Genomic DNA, 18,042 nt, shown 5'->3' on the forward strand with positions numbered 1-18,042 from the left:
AAACTCCATCAGCATGAAGCAAGTAACTGTGGAAATGATTTTAAACAATCATAGTTAAAAATACCATTGACAAGGAAATTAGGTTCTTTCTATGGTTTACAGTAACTTCACATAATAACCATAATTATAATTGATAGCATATATTCAGACATACTAGAATTTTAGAAATCCCATACAATTTTGGAACATATATTGTTATCATTTACTAAAATATAACCTGAAGAAAACTAAAAATTACTTTTTTAAAAATTTTAACAATGCTTCTTATGTAATTAATATGTCAAATAATCCTGTTTACCTCTCTTCAGGGGCCCTCTCTAGCATTACCTCATTACCTCTAGCATAACCTCACTTAATTAACATTAGACTTATGTCCTCTTGAATACCTAAAGTTTTTCAGTGATATTAGCTGCTTAATAATGAACACTTTGTTTGTTTGCTTCCTTTCCTTCTCTGCCTTGATTCCTCTCTTCCATGCCAGAGTTTCCAGGGAATAATTCCAGTGGTAGGCTGAACAATGGTCCCCAAAGATCTCAATCCTAACCCTTTGCACTTAGGAATGTTACCTTACATGGAAAAAGAGAATTCACAGAGATGATTGTGAAAGATGGGAAATTATTGTGTATTATCTGATAGAACCTAAGTGCAATCACACATGTTCATAAAAGAGGGAAGCAGAGGTGGATTTGACACAGAAGAAGGAAATGTGACTACTGAAGAAAAATGCTATGCTGCTGGCTCTAAATAGGAGGGAAGGGGCCCATGAGATAAGGAATGCAACTCTAGGAGCTAGGAAAGGCAAGGAAACAGGCTCTCCCCTAGGGTCCCCAGAGGGAGCATGGAACTGTTGGCACCTTATTTTCAGCCTAGTGAAACTGATTTTGGCCTTCTGACCTCCAGGTTTGTAAGATACTAAATGAGTGCATTTTAAAGCTAACAAGTTTATGGCAATTCATTATAGCACCCATAGGGATCTATTACAATTTTTGGTCCCTGGAAGTGGGTTGTTGCTGTAACAAATATCTGAAAAGGTAGAAGGGGCTTTGTAACAGGATAATATCTATGGACTGGAATAATTTTCAGGAGCATTATAGAACAACTCTAGATTACCTTGAACAGACCATTAGTAGAAATATGAATGTTCAAAGCGCTCCTAGTGAGAGCTCAGATATCAGGAGCACAGTAGAGAAAGCCTATATTATCCTAGAGAACACCTAAATGATCGTAAAGAAACTATTGATAGAAATATAAATGTTAAAGGTGTTGCTGGTGAAGGCTTAGAAAGAAATTAGTAACATAATATTGGAAAAGGGAGTTTGTGTTATACAGCAGCAGAAATCTTAGCTGAATTATGCCCTATAATTATGTGGAAAGCAGGACTTGTAAGCAATGAACTTGAATATTTAGCTGAGCAGATTTTCATGCAAAGGACTAAAGGAATGGCCTGTTTTTTTTGTTTGTTTGTTTGTTTTTGTTTTTGTTTTTTACTGCTGCTTATAGTAAAATGCTAGAGGAAAGACATAAAATGAGGGAAGAACTGTTAAGCAAAAAGAAACCAGGATTTAATGATATAAGAAATTTTCAGCCTATCCAGATTGCAAAAGACACCAAAATTAGTGAATTCACTGCCATGAAATCATCCTCCAGAGATAAAATCAAGGGCATGGCTAGCCATCTTTTTGCTAGTGCCTTAAAGGGATGAAAAGACCAAAGTATTCAAACACATAGATGATGTTTTGAAGAGATATGGGGTGTGCTTCTCAAATAAGCAAGGAATAGAGATGGAATTTTCTGAGAGGTCTGTGAAGAAGGCTCTTGTCTAATGGCATGAATCCTCATGACATACATAAAAGACATGTAAGTTTTTGAGAATCTTATATCAGTAGAAACAATGCCAGCTTAGACTGAAAGGGACAAATAGAGGAAGAAAGGAAAAAAGGTCATAGGACTCCCAAAATCTGACAGGACAAAGCAAGCTGATGAAACTACTCGACTGTAAACATATGCTACCATTCAAAATAAAGGAAAAATGACTGAGGGCAGAATCTAGAGACCAGAGGGAAGATTTATTACCACAGGTGAAGTTACGGGATCAGAGTGATCAGAGGGAGAGGTCTCAAGCCGTAGACTATTCCCAGGCCTTGAAACCTAATGATTAGATTTTGAAATTGTTTGCATTTGAGACTATTTTCTTTCCACTTTTTCCCCTATGGAATGGCAAAGTTATTGGCTGTAAATGAACAAAACTCAAAGGGAAAACACAGAATTAGCAGAGAGGAAAATTAAATAATAGAAAAGAAACATCTCTTAGTGCTTTGGCTTCACCTAGGAGAGACAAGAAATACACATCTGGGCTTGGGGATCGATCCAAGGTGGCCGTTTAGGAACAGCTCAGGATTGCAGCTCCCAGTAAAAGTGCAGCGGGTGAGTGGACACCGCATTTTTATTGCCCACAGACTAGGAAATTCCCAGGTGGAGGAGCCCCACGGTTCGCCAGCGTGGCTGTTTCGGCCAGCGCGGTTGTGTCCGCTGGCATGGCTGCTTTGCCTGGCGTGGCTGCTTTGTCAGCACCCTGGCGCAGCGGTTCTCCATACAAAATACACTAGTCTGGGTGCCCTTTTGGCTGCCAATTGCAGCCACAGGAAGTCGCCCATTCATCTGTTTAAAAAGGGAACTGAACAGAGAACCAGGACAGTAGATTCCAGGGCAAAAAAAGCGCCACAAATCTCAGTGCCGCTGTTTAAGCCAGCGCAGTGAGTCGCCGCACGGGAAAACACACAGACCCCAGCGCCTCTTCAACAGGCGACTGGAATACCAACTTAAAAAAAAAAAAAAAAAGACTCTGAGGCAGGGAGCCAGGCGATCAGGCTCGGCTGGTCCCACACCCACAAAAGAACAGCAAGCAGAAACTCTCTGGATTGATAGTTTCACAGCAAGCACAGCTGAACCTGGGATGGTCCAGCTCTGTGGGGGAGGGGCATCCGCCATTACTGAGGCACTTCACCACTATGGAGGTAGTCAGCCAATGCTGAGGCAGCCCGCTGTTGCAAGGCAACCCACCATTTCTGAGGCAGCCCACCATTACAGAGAGAGTCCACCAATACAGAAGGGGGCCACCATTGCTGAGGCAGTTCTAACTACACCCATATAAACAGGACTGCAGGGAAGTTCACTCGGCAGCTGAGCGGAGCCCACAACAGCTCAGCAAAGCCTCTACAGGCAGACAGTGACTAGGCTGCCTCCTTGCTGGGCAGGGCAGCTCTGAAGGAAAAAAAAGAAGAAAGCAGCACAACAGAAACTCATAAATAAAGCCCTAAACCCCTGGGACACAGCACCTGTAAACAAAAAGCAATTTATGAGTTCTGCTGCAGCAGACCTAAACGTACCTGCCCAGCAGCTCTGAATGAACAACAGAGCTCACAGCTCAGCATTTGAGCTCCTGTAAAGAACAGACTGTTTCCTCAATCAGCTCCCTGACCCCTGTATATCCAAAGAGCCACCTCATAAAGGAGAGATCAGACTGACACTTGGTGGAAATCCTTCTGGGACAAAGATAGCAGAAGAAGAAAAGTGGTAGCAACCCTTATCGCTCTGCAGCTGCTACAGGTGATCCCCAGGCAAGCAGGGCCTGGAGTGAACCTCAGCAGAACTACAGCAGAGGGACCAGACTGTCAGAAGGAAAACTAAGAAACAGACATAAGCTCATCATCAACAAACAGAACGTCCACTCAGAGACCCAATCTGAAAGCCAGCAACTACAAAGATGACAGGTGGATAAATCCATAAAGATGGGAAGAAACCAGTGCAAAAAGGATGAAAACACCCGAAACCAGAACACCTCTCCTCCTACAAGGGATCACAACTCCTCACCAGCAAGGGAACAAGGTTGGATGGAGAACAAGTGTGATGAAATGACAGAATCAGACTTCAGAAGGTGGGTAGTAAGAAACTTCTGTGAACTAAAAGAACGTGTTCTAACCCAATGCAAAGAAACTAAGAACCTTGAAAAAAGATTTGACGAAATGCAAACAAGAATGGACAACTTAGAAAGGAATATAAGTGAATTGATGGAGCTGAAAAACACAACACGAGAACTTCGCGAAGCATGCAAAAGTTTCAACAGCCGAATTGACCAAGCAGAAGAAAGGATATCAGAGGTCAAAGATCAACTCAATGAAATAAAACGGGAAGGCAAGAATAGAGAAAAAAGGGTAAAAAGGAATGAACAAATTCTCCAAGAAATGTGGGACTATGTGAAAAGACCTAATCTACGTTTGATAGGTGTACCTGAATGTGATGAAGAGAATGAATCCAAGCTGGAAAATACTCTTCAGGATATAATCCAGGAAAACTTCCCAAACCTAGCAAGGCAGGCCAATATTCAAGTAAAGGAAATACAGAGAACACCACAAAGATATTCCTCAAGAAGAGCAACCCCAAGGCATATAATTGTCAGATTCACCAGGGTTGAAATGAAGGAGAAAATACTAAGGGCAGCCAGAGAGAAAGGTCGGGTTACCCACAAAGGGAAGCCCATCAGACTCACAGCAGATCTCTCAGCAGAAACCCTACAAGCCAGAAGAGAGTGGGGGCCAATATTCAACATCCTTAAAGAAAAGAACTTTCAACCCAGAATCTCCTATCCAGCCAAACTAAGCTTCATAAGTGAAGGAAAAATAAAATCCTTTGTGAACATGCAAGTATTCAGAGATTTTGTCACCACTAGGCCAGCTCTACAAGAGCTCCTGAAAGAGGCTCTACACATATAAAGGAACAACCAGTACCAGCCACTCCAAAAACATGCCAAATGGTAAAGAGAATCAACACAATGAAGAATCTGCATCAACTAATGGTCAAAACAGCCAGCTAGCACCAAAATGGCAATATCAAATTCACACATAACAATATTAACCCTAAATGTAAATGGACTAAATGCCCCAATCAAAAGACACGGATTGGCAAATTGGATAAAAAGCCAAAACCCATCGCTGTGCTGTATCCAGGAAACCCATCTCACATGCAAGGATACACAAAGGCTCAAAATAAAGGGATGGAGGAAGATTTACCAAGCAAATGGAGAGCAAAAAAAAGCAGGAGTTGCAATTCTCATCTCTGATAAATTAGACTTTAAAGCAACAAAGATCAAAGGAGACAAAGAAGGACATTACATAATGGTAAAAGGATCAATGCAACAAGAAGAGCTAACGATCCTAAATATATATGCACCCAATACAGGAGCACCCAGATACATAAGGCAAGTTCTTAATGACATACAAAGAGACTTAGACTCACACACAATTGTAGTGGGAGACTTTAACACCCCATTGTCAATATTAGACAGATCAACCAGACAGAAAATTAACAAGGATATCCAGGACTTGAACTCAGACCTGGACCAAGCAAACCTAATAGACATTTACAGAACTCTCCACCCCAAATCCACAGAATATACATTCTTCTCAGCACCACATCACACCTATTCTAAAATTGACCACATAATTGGGAGTAAATCACTCCTCAGCAAATGCAAAAGAACGGAAATCGTAACAAACAGTCTCTCAGACCACAGTGCAATCAAGTTAGAACTCAGAATTCAAACACTAACCCAGAACCGCACAGCCTCATGGAAACTGAACAACTTGCTCTTGAATGTTGACTGGATAAACAATGAAATGAAGGCAGAGATAAAGATGTTCTTTGAAACCAACGAGAATGAAGACACAACATACCAGAATCTCTGGGACACATTTAAAGCAGTCTCTAGAGGAAAATATATAGCAATAAGTGCCCACATCAGAAGTAAGGAGAGATCAAAAATTGCCAGCCTATCGTCAAAATTGAAAGAGCTAGAGGAGCAAGATCAAAAAAACTCAAAACCTAGCAGAAGACAAGAAATAGCTAAGATCAGAGCAGAACTGAGGGAGATAGATACACAAAAAAACCCTTCAAAAAATCAATAAATCCAGGAGCTGGTTTTTTGAAAAGACCAACGAAATAGACATACTGCTAGCCAGATTAATAAAAAAGAAAAGAGAGAATAATCAAATTGATGCAATAAAAAACGATAAAGGGGATATCACCACAGATTCCACAGAAATTCAAACCATCATCAGAGATTATTACAAACAATTCTATGCACATAAACTAGTAAACCTGGAAGAAATGGATAAATTCCTGGATACTTGCCTCCTCCCAAGCCTAAACGAGGAAGAAGCTGAAACCCTGAACAGACCCATAACAAGGTCTGAAGTTGAAGCACCAATTAAGAGCTTACCACCCAAAAAAAGCCCAGGACCAGATGGGTGCACAGCCGAATTCTACCAGACATACAAAGAGGAGCTGATACCATTCCTTCTGAAACTATTCCAAACAATACAAAAAGAGGGAATTCTTCCCAAATCATTTTCTGAGACCAACATCATCCTGATACCAAAACCCGGCAGAGACTCAACAAGAAAAGAACTTCAGGCCAATATGCATTATGAACATAGATGCAAAAATCTTCAATAAAATACTGGCAAGCCAATTGCAACAGCACATCAAAAAGCTTATCCACCATGATCAAGTAGGCTTCATCCCTGAGATGTAAGGCTGGTTCAATATACGCAAGTCTATAAACATAATTCACCACATAAACAGAACCAAAGACAAAAACCACATGATTATCTCAATTGATGCAGAGAAGGCCTTTGACAAAATTCAACAGCCCTTTATGCTAAAAACCCTTAATAAGCTAGGTATTGATGGAACGTATCTCAAAATAATAAAAGCTATTTATGACAAACCAACAGCCAATATCATACTGAATGGGCAAAAACTGGAAACATTCCCCTTGAAATCTGGCCCTAGACAAGGATGCCCTCTCTCACCACTCCTATTCAATATAATACTGGAAGTTCTAGCCAGAGCAATCAGGCAAGAAAAAGAAATAAAGGGCATTCAAATAGGAAAGGAGGAAGTCAAATTGTCTCTATTTGCAGACGACATGATTTTATATCTAGAAGACCCCATCGTCTCAGCCCAAAATCTCCTGAAACTGATAAGCAAGTTCAGCAAAGTCTCAGGATACAAAATCAATGTGCAAAAATCACATGCGTTCCTATACACCAATAACAGACTTAAAGAGAGCCAAATCAAGAAAGAACTGCCATTCACAATTGCCACAAAGAGAATAAAATACCTAGGAATACAACTAACAAGGAATGTAAAGGACCTCTTCAAGGAGAACTACAAGCCACTGCTCAACGAAATAAGAGAGGACACAAACAGACGGAGAAACATTCCATGTTCATGGTTAGGAAGAATCAATATCATGAAAATGGCCATACTGCCCAAAGTAATTTACAGATTCAACGCTATCCCCATCAAGCTACCAATGACCTTCTTCACAGAACTGGAAAAAACCACCTTAAACTTCATATGGAGCCAAAAGAGAGCCCACATAGCCAAGTCAATTCTAAGCAAAAAGAACAAAGCAGGAGGCATCACACTACCAGACTTCAAACTATACTACAAGGCTACAGTAATCAAAACAGAGATATAGACCAATGGAACAGAACAGAGGTCTCGGAGGCAACACAACATATCTACAACCATCTGATCTTTGACAGACCTGACAAAAACAAGCAATGGGGAAAGGATTCCCTGTTTAATAAATGGTGTTGGGAAAACTGGCTAGCCATGTGCAGAAAGCAGAAACTGGACCCCTTCCTGACACCTTACCCTAAAATTAACTCCAGATGGATTAAAGACTTAAACATAAGACCTAACATCATAAAAACCCTAGAAGAACATCTAGGCAAAACCATTCAGGACATAGGTGTAGGCAAGGACTTGATGGCCAAAACACCAAAAGCATTGACAACAAAAGCCAAAATAGACAAATGGGACCTAGTCAAACTACACAGCTTCTGCACAGCAAAAGGAACAGTCATTAGAGTTGAATCGGCAACCAACAGAATCAGAAAAAAGTTTTGCAGTTTACCCATCTGACAAAGGGCTGATATCCAGAATTTACAAACAACTAAAACAGATTTACAAAAAAAAAAACAAACAAGCCCATTCAAAAGTGGGCAAAGGATATGAAGAGATACTTTACAAAAGAAGACATACATGAGGCCAACAAACATATGAAAAAATGCCATCATCACTGGTCATCAGAGAAATGCAAATCAAAACTACATTGAGATACCATCTCACGCCAGTTAGAATGGCGATCATTAAAAAATCTAGAGACAACAGATGCTGGAGAGGATGTGGAGAAATAGGAACACTTTTACACTGTTGGTGGGAGTGTAAATTAGTTCAACCATTGTGGAAGACAGTGTGGCGATTCCTCAAGGACCTAGAAATAGAAATTCCATTTGACCCAGCAATCCCATTACTGGGCATATATCCAAAGGATTATAAATCATTCTACTATAATGACACGTGCACACGAATGTTCATTGCAGCACTGTTTACAATAGCAAAGACCTGGAACCAACCCAAATGCCCATCGATGATAGACTGGACAGGGAAAATGTGGCACATATACACCATGGAATATTATGCAGCCATCAAAACCGATGAGTTTGTGTCCTTTGTAGGGACATGGATGAACCTGGAAACCATCATTCTCAGCAAACTGACAGAAGAGCAGAAGATCAAACACCACATGTTCTCACTCATAGGCGGGTGTTGAACAATGAGAACACATGGACACAGGGAGGGGAGCACTACACACTGGGGTCAGTTGGGGGGAAATATGGGAGGGATGGTGGGGGGTGGGGAGATGGGGAGAGATAGCAAGGGGAGAGATGCCAGATGTAGGTGATGGGGAGGAAGGCAGCAAATCACACTGCCACGTGTGTACCTATGAAACAATCTTGCATGTTCCCCAAAACCTAAAATGCAATAAAATAAATAAATGAAAAAAAAAAAGAAATACACATCTGGGCTTAAACTGAGCACAAGATACACTTCTCCATCAACTATGTTTACCTGGCACTAACAGGTATTGAGCATCTTATTATTAATTGCAAAATGATTAAAAATATTTTTCAAATAGAGTAAAATCATGACACTCATACAGATAGGAAATGAACACATGCTAAAAGAAAAGGTTATTATAACATGTTCAAAAGGGAAACGAAAGAGTTGATATGGGAGTATTCATCAGGAATATTAAATGATTGTGTAAATGGAGGTAAAATTGGTTTCATTAGGTGAAGGACAACTGAACCTCTACTAAGGAATATGTTTTACATGTATCTGTGGCCTACAACTAACAAAAACCTATGCAAGATTTCAGAGATAATGTTAGGCTAGAATCAGATAACTTGCAATGATGTCCTGAAGATAGAGCAAAAATTTCCATTGAAACACACATTTATTTTTACAATGTCAAAATCAGGTAAAAAGTTATAGTTCCCTCAAAATCAGGATTCAGTCATTAGGGTGACTAGGTCAGTGTCACAGACATTTCTAAGCTGAGGTCTGATCAGGGACCAGTGAACACCAATGAAATCCCAAAGTCTAGGATGTCACAAAGGCAGCTAGCTCCCTGACCAATCAGGGCCTGGAGCAGAGAGATACAGTGGGCAGGACGAAGTGCCAGTGTCCTTAGAGACCTACTTGAGCTGGAGAATCAAGCATAGCTCAGCAGAGCCATACCAAGCAAACATAATGTCAGAGACAAAGAACTGTAAGAGCTCCCCTACAAATAACAATCAGAATCAAGACCCTTCTAGAAATGAGCTACAGGTCCCTAGGAGCTTCGTTGACCGCCTTGTTCGGGAAGAACGAGATGCCCAAAGCCAGAGTTCCTCTGTAATAAATAGCCTCCTTACCTTGCTTGATTGCCTTGGTGACTACATCATGGAGCAGGTAGGCCTGGAGGCCAGCCACAATGACAGTATGAACAACATTTCACAAGATGGGGAGAGAGAAGTGGACAACAACCGTGAGCCCAACCACCTCGAGAGTGATGTAATCTGCTTTCTGTTGGATGAGATGCCCAAATCTGAGAAGAATGGCTGAAGACTGGGGCCCAGAGCCTGGAAGGGATCCTAACAGGCTTAACCAGGGCAAAAACGAATCATAGCTGAGGAATCCCTGCTGTTGTCATCAACAAGTGCTATTAAAGGATGTAAATGCATGAGTATATTTCTGACTCCACTCAATTTCCGTCACTTCGGTTGGAGGTATTTGTGAGACATCTAGGAAAAGCTATTTCTAGAGAGCTGAAGGGTTAGAAGGGGTGGCCAGTGTGGGGAGTTTTGAATCAATGATTTTACAAGGGGCAGTCTCCAATAGTGACTGTGAGGTCACTGGCCTTTCAGGGAGGAACTGGCTGGGGTAGATACAGAGACTTCCTCATTGCCTCTCATCTGGAAATGGCTTGTGAGGCCAGGGAGCTGGCTGGGGGCCTCAGAGGCTTGTTGAGTTCCCAGCCTGATGCTGGGGCTGAGGGTGGAGCTGCAATCCCTGACTGAGGTGCTGGAGGCTTTATTCAGGATAGCAAATGTCTGAAGTCGGACGACGGTGGCCACAGGGGTGGGTGGAGAGGGGGCACACTAGCTGCCGTGAACTTAATGGGACAGGGGTTTTACATAGACATTGAGGAGTGAAGGGAAAACCATCATGAAAAATGCAAAAAAGAAATGATGGCCTGCTGGATTGCATTTCTTACTTCTTTACACCCTCCCTCATTATGAAAGAGAACTTCAGGCAGGGATTTGTAGCTAGTGCTGTGAATATATCTTTCTGCCCTCTCTTCAGGACACTGGTAAAATAAATCATGAGATTACATAGAACCTATGATGTGGCCTTAGATGGGCAATTCAAGAAGTTTTTAATGGTTGTTAATTATTGATGAATCTGCTTAATTATAAATGTATTTCATTTAAAACAGGATTAACAATCTCATTTTTAAATTAAATACCTATTCATTATAATGACCATATATTGCATAGAACACCAAAGAATTATCAGTGACTGCATATATGTTTTAAGAGGTATAGAAATAATTCTGTCCCAAGCAATGGCCTCTAAAGCACAGGCAATCCTTTTCAAAACTTCCTGCTCTGTGCAAAATTTAAAAAAGGTGTCACATCAGGTGTTGTAGCCATCTGTCCCCTTGCCTGTGAGTGTCCACATTTTAGGTTGTCACCTGGTCCTTGGGTCCTCGGGGGCCACAGTCCGCTGCCTGCTGGTGTTTCACAGATGGTTGGTCAGAGGCTGCCCAGCCGGTTTCAAAAACGGGAGCTGAGGGCCTGGTTTCAGATCCCAGTTCACCAATTTTCAGCCACGTGATGATACTAGACCTTCATTTCCTCCCTCTGAGCAGATCTCTTCATGCGTAAATGGGGTAATAAGAGTTCCTCCATATGTGTATTTTTCTGAGATTGAGCCCAGTTGGGGCTGTAAACTGCTGCTCCACACAGTGCATGCACAGGGTCACCCTTAATAAACAGCTGCATCTGTCTCCTTCCCTAACAGCAGACTCACAGGTGGGCTTCCCCAAGGTGCAGTGGGCCTGGTTCTCAGGTGACCACTTGGCATGTGGGCCATGGCTGTGAGAACCACATCCTGCTTAGCCCTGTAGAGAGACAGGAGTGTGCCCAGGAGCAGAAGACAGGAACAGAGGGACAAGTCAAACAATCCCCACTCCGGTGTCCCCTCTGCACCTGTTGCCTGATGACTTGCTCTCTCTCTCTCTCTCTGCTTCTGTCTAAGAAGGACCTAGCTTTGCCTTTGGCTAATTCAGAGGAGTGTCCTGACAAGGAAGGAAATAATGTTGGGGTTGTCTTTTGGGCCATTTGGGAGATGTGCTTGCCTGAATCCCAGAAGCCTTCCTTGCCACCTCATGTCCAGTGAACCTCATATTCCAAGGGAACTCGTTGTCAAGATGCCCATCCCACCGCTGCGTGATTCCTTATGGAGAGCTGTAAAGCATTTCCAGCCTTAGCCCAGGTCGTCACTTTCTCTCCTGTGCATGTGAGCAGCAAGGAGGCCTCTCTCCAGCAGCTGCAGGTGGGGAGTCTCCTTCAGCTGATCCCTTCATGGCAACAGCAGAGTCCCCTCCGCTTCCCAAAGTGAAACATCTTTGTGTTCAGGGTATGGGTTTCTGCTAGTCCAGTGTCCTCCAGTCAGAAGTGGTGCCTCTAGGATGGGTAATGGCTGGGAACTGATCTTTTTCCTCAGATCTTGACATGTTGGCTAAGTAGCTGTCTGGTGTTTAAAAGCAGTTGATGTTGCTTATGGCTGTGGCTTATTGTAGGACTAGACATAATGTCCTGGATACTTCACTGGAATGCACCTCTGAAGAGGAAGGAGAAGCCATAGTAGGTGGGTGGCCCTTGGCGGGTGAGTCCCTCTGTGTAGTCAGGTGGTCACCTTATAGTTTATGCAGTTGTCAAATCTAACAGTCACTGTGACCCTGTAAGGACCCGAGCTTCTGGGCTCTTTCAGACTGTTTCATGTCTGAAGTGGAGTTTGGAGATTGACCTTAAATGAGCCCCTGTTATAAGCCCTCTGCAGAGGGCCATGGCAGAATCAGCAGGAGTGACCACCATCCCTCTAAGAATTGTGCTCAGCTGTGCTTGTGGGTTTCACAGGCAACATGGGGTCCACAGCCCTCATAGCATCAAGGCGAATGCAGCAGCCTGCCAGATCCCCCTTCTACACATACAAAGAATACTACACTCAGGGGAGGCAGGGAGGCAGAAAGAATTGCTGCCATTGGAAAGGCATGAGCCTACCCCATTGTTAGTCCCCGTGTGCATTTCTTTCTTTTTTTTTAACTTTATTTTCTGAGATACATTTTTAGAATTTGCCAGTTTTTTACATAGGAATACATGTGTCATGGTGGTTTGCTGCACCTGTCAACCTGTCATCTAGGTTGTAAGCCCCACATACATTAGGTATTTGTCCTAGTGCTATCCCTTCCCTAACTCCCCAGCCCCAACAGGCCCCAGTGTCTGACATTCCGCTCCCTGTGTCCATGTGTTCTCATTGTTCAGCTCCCTCTTATGATTGAGAACATGCAGTGTTTGGTTTTCTGTTCCTATGTTAGTTTGCTGAGGGTGATGACTTCAAGCTTTATCTATGTCCCTGCAGAGGACATGAACTCATTCTTTTTTTATGGCTGCATAGTATTTCATTGTATATATGTGCCACATTTTCTTTATGCAGTCTATCATTGATGAGCATTTGGGTTGGCTCCAAGTCTTTGCTACTGGAAATAGTGCTGCCATAAACATACATGTGCATGTCTTTTTATAGTAGAATGATTTATAATCCTTTTGGTATATACCCAATAATGGAATTGCTGGGTCAAATGGTATTTCTGATTCTAGATCTATGAGGAATTGCCACACTGTCTTCCACAATGGTTCAACTAATTTACACTCCCACCAACAGTGTAAAAGCATTCCTATTTCACCACATCCTTGCCAGTATCTGTTGTTTTCTTACTTTTTAATAATTGCCATTCTAACTGGCATGGCAGTTATTGTATTTTTGATTATCTTATTGTATTTTTGATTTGCATTTCTTTAATGATCAGTGATAATAAACTTTCTTTCACATGTTTTTTGGCCACATAAATGTCTTCTTTTGAGAAGTGTCTGTTCATATCCTTTGCCCACTTTTTGTTTTTTTTTTTTTTTCTTGTAAATTTGTTTAAGTTCCTCGTAGATTCTGGATATTAGACCTCTGTCAGATGGAGAGATTGCAAAAACTTTCTCCCATTCTGTAGGTTGCCTGTTCAATCTGATGATAGTTTCTTCTGCTGTGCAGAAGGTCTTTAGTTTAGTTTAATTAGATCCTGTTCATCAATTTTGCTTTGTATTGCAATTGATTTTGGTGTTTTAGTCATGAAGTCTTTGCCCATGCCTATGTCCTGAATGGTATTGCCTAGGTTTTCTTCTATGGTTTTTATGGTTTTAGGTTTTACATTTAAGTCTTTAATCCATCTTAATTGTTTTATAAGGTGTAAGGAAGCGGTCCAGTTTCTGTTTTCTGCATATGGCTAGCCAGTTTTCCCAGCACCACTTATTAAGTAGGGAATCCTTTCCCCATTGCTTGTTTTTGTCAGCTTTGTTAAAGATCAGATGGTTGTAGATGTGTGGTGTTATTTCTGAGGTCTCTCTTCTGTTCCTTTGGTCTATATGTCTGTTTTAGTATCAGTACCATGCTGTTTTGGTTACTCTTGCCTTGTAGTATAGTTTGATGTCAGGTCACGTGATGTCTCCAGCTTTGTTGTTTTTGCTTAGGATTGTCTTGGCTATACAGGTATTGATTGACTTATGACCTATGCAACTTACGACCATTCAACTTTATGACCACAATCACTAGCCACGACTGCTCTGCATCTGGCAGCGCAAACGTTGCCCAGCTGGGTGTACGACAGTGTGGACCAGCTTCCGGCAGCACTACCATCTCCTCGTGCACCATTTCAACTGTTATACCAGACTCGGTACAGTAATTTGTGTTTTGTGTCTTGGATATTTTTCATCAAACCTCTCCCAAGATGTCTACCAAGAGGAAATTGTCTTTGTCCATGCCTCAGCCTGCCAAGAAGGAGAGAAAGGCCATCGATCTCGACATGAAAATGAAGGTAACTAAGCAGTACGAGGAAAGAAAGTGAATGTGATCTCATGTGATACGAAGTTATCACACTCGACTGTGTCGATGATTTTGAAAGATAAAGAAATAATTTGTGAAGCTGTGAAAGGTTCTGCACCCATGTGATCAACAGTTATAACAAAGCAACGAAGCGGGCCCATCCACGAAATGGCGAAATTGCTATATATTTGGATGGAAGATCAAATTCAAAAACGGACACCATTAAGTCTTTTTACTGTGCAGATGAAGGCGGGAAGCCTATTTCAGACTCTGAAGGAGCATGCTGGAGAAGATTACGGTCAAGAATTTGTAGCAAGCACTGGCTGGTTCCAGAGATTCAAGAAAAGATTCCAAATGCATAATGTTTGAGTGACTGGAGAAGCAGCGAGTGCGGATGAGGAAGGAGCACGTAAGTTTGTTGATAGTCTGGATGAATTAATTACAGATGAGGGATATCTAGCAGAACAGATTTTCAATGTTAATGAAACTGGATTATTTTGGAAACAGATGCCAGCACACACTTATATTCACAAAGAGGCCAAAAGCATGCCAGGATTTAAAGCATTTAAGGATAGGCTAACTCTGCTGCTTGGTGGGAACATCGCAGGGTTTAAGCTGAAGCCGTTCTTAATTTATCACTCAGACAACCCGCGTGCGTTCAAGAATGTTAATAAGCACACACTGCCCGTCTACTTTCATTCTCAACGTAAAGCATGGATGATACAAGGATTGTTTGAAGACTGGTTTATGAACTGTTTTATTCCTCAAGTTCGAGAATATTGTTTGGAGAAAGATATTCCTTTCAAGATTTCATTGCTACTCGATAATGCGCCTGGACACCCACCACATCTAGGCGATCTCCATCCAGATGTAAAATTTGTTTTTCTTCCGCCAAACAAGGTTCCACTCATCCAGCCTGTGGACCAAGGTTCAATTGCTACATTAAAGGCCAACGATCTCTGAACCACCTTCGCTCAAGCCATATCCGCTATAGATGCTGACTCAGAACTAACATTGCGAGATTTTTGGAAACACTACAACATTTTGATGTGTATCAAGAATATCACTACCGCCTGGGAGGCTGTGATGACAAAGTGCATGAATGGCATCTGGAAAAATTATGTTAAGTGCTATGTTAATGATTTTGATGGATTTGACAGTGAACATGAACTTGAAACGATTCGGGAAAAAATAGTAAAACTCACTAAAGACCTTTCTTTGGAGTGTGAAATGGAAGATGTCGAAGAGTTGCTAGACAAAGAATCCGGAGAACTTACAAATGAAGAGCTAATTGAACTGGAAGAAGAAAGAGTGGTGGAAGAAGAAAGAAGAGAAGCAGAGAAAGAAGAGGAGGAGCCAGAAAGAAAGTTCACCACTAAGGGATTATCAGAAGGTTTATCTTTACTGAATAAACTTCTTATACATTTTGAAGCAATGGACCCAAACATCGAACAATTTGCAAGGATTGAACAGATGGCGCATGATGTGTTTCATCCATATCGTGAAATTTATGATGAAAAAAAGAAACATACAATTCAGACAAAGCTCACCATGTTTATTAAAAAACCAACTCCGGTAACCCCAACTGCTGCCTCAGATGACAACATCAACGATCTGCAGCCAAGCACCAGCAGCCAATAAAATGTTTCGTATATGTTTATATATTTTGATATGTTTTGCAATTGGGAAAATGTTTCCTATGGTATTTTTTACACCTGTATTTTGTAATTTGTATGCACCTGTATTTTGTAATTTTGTATGTTTTGCAAATAGTAAGCCATTTGTACTGGTAGTGCAGTATTTTACTTAAACCTGAAGAATGTAAAAATAAGAAACAAAATAGTGTAGAGATGATACAAATGGCATAAAATGAACAAAGAAAATTATGATATATAACAATAATGAAAGAAAATTATGATAAAATATGACTTAAAGATTTTTATAACATCATTTCACAGTACTATGCATATAGCCTACTCAACTTACGACCAAATCGTGTTACGACCGGTCTGTCGGAACCAATCGTGGTCGTAAGTCGAGCACTAGCTGTACAGGCTTCATTTTTGTTCCATATGAAATTTAAAGTAGTTTTTTCTACTGTGAAGAAGGCAATGGTAGCTTGATGGGAATAGCAATGAATCTATAAATTACTTTGGGCAGTATGTCCATTTTCATGATATCTATTCTCCCTAAACATGAGCATGGAATGTTTTTCCGTTTGTTTGTGTCCTCTCTTATTTCCTTGAGCAGTGGCTTGTAGTTCTTGAAAAGGTCCTTCACATCCCTTGTAAGTTGTATTTCTAGGTGTTTTATTCTCTTTGTAGCAATTGTGAATGGGAGTTCACTCATAATTTGGTTCTCTGCTTGTGTATCATTGGCGTATAGGAATGTTTGTGATTTTTGCACATTGATTTTGTAACCTGAGATTTTGCTGAAGTTGCTTATCTATCAGCTTAAGTTTTTGGGCTTTGATGATGGGATTTTCTAAATATAAAATTATGTCATCTGCAAACAGATACAATTTGACTTCCTCTCTTCTTATATGAATGCCCTTTATTTCTTTCTCTTGGCTGATTGACCTGGTCAGAACTGCCACTACTATGATCAACAGCAGTGGTGTGAGAGGGCATCTTTGTTTTGTGCCAGTTTTCAAAGGGAACGCTTTCAGCTTTTTCTTGTTCAGTATGATATCGACTATGGGTTTGTCATAAATAACTCTTATTATTTTGAGATATGTTTCATCAATACCTAGTTTATTGAGAACTTTTACCATGAAGGAATATTGATTTTATCAAAGACATTTTCTGCATCTATTGAGATGATCATATGGTTCTTGTTATTGGTTCTGTTTATGAGATGGATTATGTTTATTGATTTGCATATGCCAACCCAGCCTTGCATCCCAGGGATGAAGCCGACTTGATCGCGGTAGATAGGCTCTTTGGTGTGTTGCTGGATTTGGTTTGCCAGTATTTTATTGAGGATTTTCCCATTGATGTTAATCAGGGATATTGGGCTGAATTTTTCTTTTTTTGTTGTGTCTCTGCCAGGTTTTGGTATCAGAATGATGCTGGCCTCATAAAATGAGTTAGGGAGGAGTCCTTTTTCCATTTTTTGGAATAGTTTCAGAAGATATGGTACCAGCTCCTTTTTGTACCTCTGGTAGAATTTGGCTGTGAATCTGTCTGGTCTTGGGCTTTTTTGGTAGGTAGGCTATTAATTACTTCCTCAATTTCAGAACTTGTTACTGGTCTAATCAGGGATTCAATTTCGTCTTCGTTTAGTCTTGGGAGGGTGTGTGTATCTAGGAATTTATCCATTTCTGCTAGATTTTCTAGTTTATTTGTGTAGAGGTGTTTATAGTCTTCTCTGGTGGTAGTTTGTATTTCTGTGGGATTAGTGGTGATATCCCCCTTATGATTTTGTGTGTGT

At 41.1% G+C, this 18,042-nt stretch overlaps 2 protein-coding genes across 2 annotated transcripts in view; both read left to right on the forward strand.

Annotated features, from left to right (window-relative positions):
- SYTL5 (synaptotagmin like 5) overlaps positions 1 to 18,042 on the forward strand; it is a 220,945-nt gene that overhangs the window by 60,226 nt on the left and 142,677 nt on the right. The gene's annotated exons all lie outside the window — the stretch shown is intronic.
- On the forward strand, positions 8,967 to 10,144 carry LOC116539044 (huntingtin-interacting protein M). Its single transcript, XM_032261637.1, has one exon. It carries the CDS (start codon positions 9,667 to 9,669, stop codon positions 10,018 to 10,020), a length of 354 nt encoding a protein of 117 aa, XP_032117528.1. The 5' UTR covers positions 8,967 to 9,666; the 3' UTR covers positions 10,021 to 10,144.

Source organism: Sapajus apella, unplaced genomic scaffold, assembly GCF_009761245.1.
Source record: "Sapajus apella isolate SASKATOON/1434 unplaced genomic scaffold, GSC_monkey_1.0 scaffold125, whole genome shotgun sequence".
NCBI lineage: Eukaryota > Metazoa > Chordata > Mammalia > Primates > Cebidae > Sapajus > Sapajus apella.